The sequence below is a fragment of the Egretta garzetta genome, unplaced genomic scaffold, assembly GCF_000687185.1.
Source record: "Egretta garzetta isolate BGI_Z169 unplaced genomic scaffold, ASM68718v1 scaffold326, whole genome shotgun sequence".
Classification (NCBI taxonomy): Eukaryota; Metazoa; Chordata; class Aves; order Pelecaniformes; family Ardeidae; genus Egretta; species Egretta garzetta.
In genome coordinates, this window is record NW_009260026.1 from 1,133,294 (window position 1) to 1,137,164 (window position 3,871).

Sequence of the window (3,871 nt, forward strand, 5' to 3'; positions counted from 1 at the left end):
GGGTGGGTGGGGTGGGGTGTCCGAAGGCAAGTTGAAATTAAATTTCCTTAAATATGACTTCCTGTTCTAGCAGCTTTCCCCACAAAATAGCATCTTGGTTCAGGTGGGATTGGGCACTTCTCAGTGCGCTCCAGAACATTCGGCTCCCCTCAGTTACAGTGGTTATGTTTCCCAGTAATGTATTTTTTTCCAGTTGTGTAGTGCCCTGAAAGAGTCCCAGTATTTTGGGCTTAGAAACAAAATGGCAGCACGCAGCTGGTGTTTTTCCCACTTTTAAACCAGCAACACAGCTCACACCAGCAGCTTTGCTGAACCTTCCCTTGCCTATGTAATTCCTATCGTGTGCTATTGCTTTTTGCATCATTGTCAACTAAGGTTGCAACACAGTGGAAAAATCATTATTCTAAATAAAGCTTCATGTTTTTCAGTGGGTTTTGTATATTTCTTAATTTGCAATTAAGAGAACCGAAAAGTCTCAGATGGACCAGCACAAGAGGGAAATGCCAGTCCTGCAGAGGTGTACCATCGGTGTCGCCTGTCCTTCTGCACATTTCACTGAACTCCCTGCGCTCCGCTAAGGTTCATCGTGCTAAATCTTCCATGATGGACACAGATGAGCGAGAACAGGACTGCGCAGCAAAGCTGACAGATGGTGTGTTTCAGTACCTCCTGCATCACTCATTTATTAGCTTAGTTGGAAGGATTTGAGGATAATTGATTAACATGCAAAAATCAGCTAGCTTAGCTGAAGCTTTTAAAGTAAGCCTTTTCTCAAACAGAACGTGGCACTGTCATATGCTTTAGTTGTTAGGTCTTTCTGTGCTTGTTTTGCCCTGAAATCATGACATTTACTTGCAGTTTGCCTTGCAAGTAGCGATGATGCTCTTTTGAATGGTACGACTGGAACATCTTGTTACACTCATGAAATGGGCTTAGTTTGGCTTTTATATTTAATAGCTCCAATTTCCAAAGGGTGCAGAGTTTTACAAGTATATTTTTAGTGGCAGTATTGACTTAAGCTCCCACTGCTCCTTCCTGTCCTGCACCAGCCCTTTGGTTGTGCCAGTACAACAGTATCTTGCAGCTGCTTCATGAACCAGATCCAGGAATTTACTAATATAAATAACCTATATATAAAGGTCTAAATAACCTTTTTTTTTAAATTTTTTTTTATTTTTAAATGTGGTGGGTTGTGAAATGAGGTAGAAGCACGGGCTTGAGGTGTTTGTAAGTTACCTGGGAAACTTTGGGGATAAATTTCTTCAAGGGGCTTTATTGCATTGTGCAGCCTTGCAAACAGTTGCCCAGGAGCTGCTGATGGGCAGCACGCTGGGTGAGTCAGCTCTGTCAGGGAAATTAATGCTTATGTCTGCTGAAAATCTTAAACCACGGTCAACAACGTAGGTCCTCACTTGGCTGAGAGTGATCCTGATGATTGAAAGGTGGGAGTAGCATTCGGAGCTCTCCATCAAACTCATTTTCGTTGATGGGAACATCTGTGGGTTCTTCATGTTCAGGTGAGCAATTTGTCACCCTTTCTCCCTGTCACCCAACGCCTCCTCCCGCAGGAAGCTGTGGACCCCAGGAGTGGCACAAACTGGTGGCTTTCTGCTGCTTCCCAGCAGATGGTGCTGCCCTATGCTGCATCTTGGGGAGGCCAGTTGGAAAATGCCCGGAAAATCGTGTAAAGCCAGGCTTGTAAAGAGATGTTTATTAGATCAGCTAAGATTAGTCGGAGGCAAACTTTCAGGAAGACAAGGTGGCTCTTCTGTTCCTCTTCCCCAGTGAGTATCAAGCGGTCTAATAAAAGTTGCTCCCTATAAGCCTTGCTCTGTTTACGTGCTAGACCATCCCCACTGCAGCAGCGTTATTTCTCAGAGGTGATTGCAGTCAGCCCTTCTTCAGCTCAGCAAAGAGCCCAGTTGTGGTCGAGCTCTATGAGAGTGTGATCTTTGACAACCCAAGCCTCTCTCTGTTTTTCCTGTGGCTTCAAAGTTTATCAGACCCTGGGAGGTGAACGTCTCTGATGAATACTCAAAGGTTCAAATACGTAGCAGTGCTGATTGAAGTTCCAGGGTTTGCCTTCATCAAGGAAAAAGGCTGGGTGAGCTTCGGAAATGGATTCAATGACTGATAAACTCACTGATGGTCCAGCAGACACCAGATTCCTTTGATGCTGTTTGCAGCTTTGGTTGGTCAGGTCGGTTGTGAGTCTTTGGACAAACACGGTTTTGAGAGGAGATATTGTCAGGAACACATGGCCTCCTAAGATCACAAAATTATATCTTTCTTCTTGAAAAGACTGGCTGTCTATGCCATCCAGGCAGGGTGGAAGCAGTAGCAGTGTGTTTTATGAGGGGATACTGCAAAATGATGCGCTGAACGCTGCAAGGCTCCGTCAGCCAGCAGGCTCAGTGTTTCAGCTTGTGTTTCAGATGAACTGAATTGTTGATCAGCAGATGGTGTTTTTCCACAAGACACATGAAATTTAAGTACCACCAAAGTCAGGCAAGATTTGAAAATCTCAGTCAGCCTGCCTGTTACCCCTGGTGTCCTCAGTGCATGGAAGAAAGTACTGGACCTGGAAGGGGAGAGAGGACCATGTCAGGGCCAGGAAGTAGCTATGTTTCTGGAGCTGGTTGGTCTGGGGTGTGCTTGGGGATGGTTTCAACAGAGCCCATCTCGTCACTGCTGAAGTATTTCTATTCCAGAGCACTGGGTTATGCTTTCTGTGCTGAAACGCTGTGCTTTCAGACCCTCTGAGCCTGAAGGCTGGTGAAAGACTTTCCGTTGGCACGACCTGAGCCTAGCAGGTTCCCTGCTCTCGGTGTCAGGCACGTTTCCTGATTGTTTCACTCCAGGGCGATGCTTCCTGTTTTGGCTTTCCTTGCAGAAGTCTTTCTTGCGTGCCACATTAGAGGTAATTTTGAGCTTGAAACCTCCACAACCATGCAGGCAGGAGGCTAGGTGCACCTTCCCCCCTCTGTCCCTGCTGTGGGATGGCTGCACGCGAGGGACTGTGTGTTTCCTGAGCTAGAGGTTTCTGGATACAGTGGTTGTGGGAGAAATGGGGTGGACTCAAGTAACTTACTGCTTCATGAGAACAGCTTGCACTAAAATGCTCCATTTTGCTGTTAACTGCAAGATGACAGACACCATCACTTGGCGTTCATAACAGTTCCTGATCATGGCTATCGATCAATAAATTTTGCTTACCCCTGGCTGGTGGTTTTCATACCCCAGGGCAGTGGGTCTCATGGGGTTTACGTGGGCTCAGCCAGCCAAGGAGCTGGATGTAGGGCCCAGGACTCCTGCCCACTTTTGCTTTGACTACAGCTTTAATAATTTTTCAGGTAGGTTATTGAGGTGGGACAACGTGGGCTGCTTTTTTCCGAATCAGCTACTCCCAGCTTACCTGATGTACCAGCCAGCTGCTCGGGATCTCGGGGCGTCCTCTGCCATGCAGCACGATGTCCCTCATGGTATCCACGCAGGGCTGCTCCTGGACTTTTGACCCAAAAGGCAGCTCATAATTCTTTACCTCTGCAAGGAAGCAACAGCAGCACGACAGGATGTTTTTCATGCATTCACTGCTTTGCTTTGGTATCATCCACTGGATGAGGATAAATTTGTTTTTATCAGTCTGCAAAAGTAAATGGATCTGGAAACAATTTAGGATTTGAACACAGAAATGTAGTCCTGGGTTTTCATGTGGAGGGTTGCTTTTTTTTTTTTTTTTTTTTTTTTTTCCTCCAGAGATGGGACCGAGGAACCATCTGACCACCTTCCTGAACCCAAGAGATGCGCTACAAAGGACTTGGTCTGTCTTTGGGTGAGACATATTTTGAGCATGTAAAATGTGTTGTGCAGG

At 46.2% G+C, this 3,871-nt stretch overlaps 1 protein-coding gene across 1 annotated transcript in view; it reads right to left on the bottom strand.

The window, feature by feature from the left end:
• Positions 1-3,871, bottom strand: part of LOC104128099 (TGF-beta receptor type-2-like) — a 39,851-nt gene that overhangs the window by 2,400 nt on the left and 33,580 nt on the right. Inside the window, 1 exon segment of the mRNA XM_035896302.1 lies at positions 3,416-3,543. Coding sequence (XP_035752195.1) covers positions 3,416-3,543 — 128 coding nt within the window.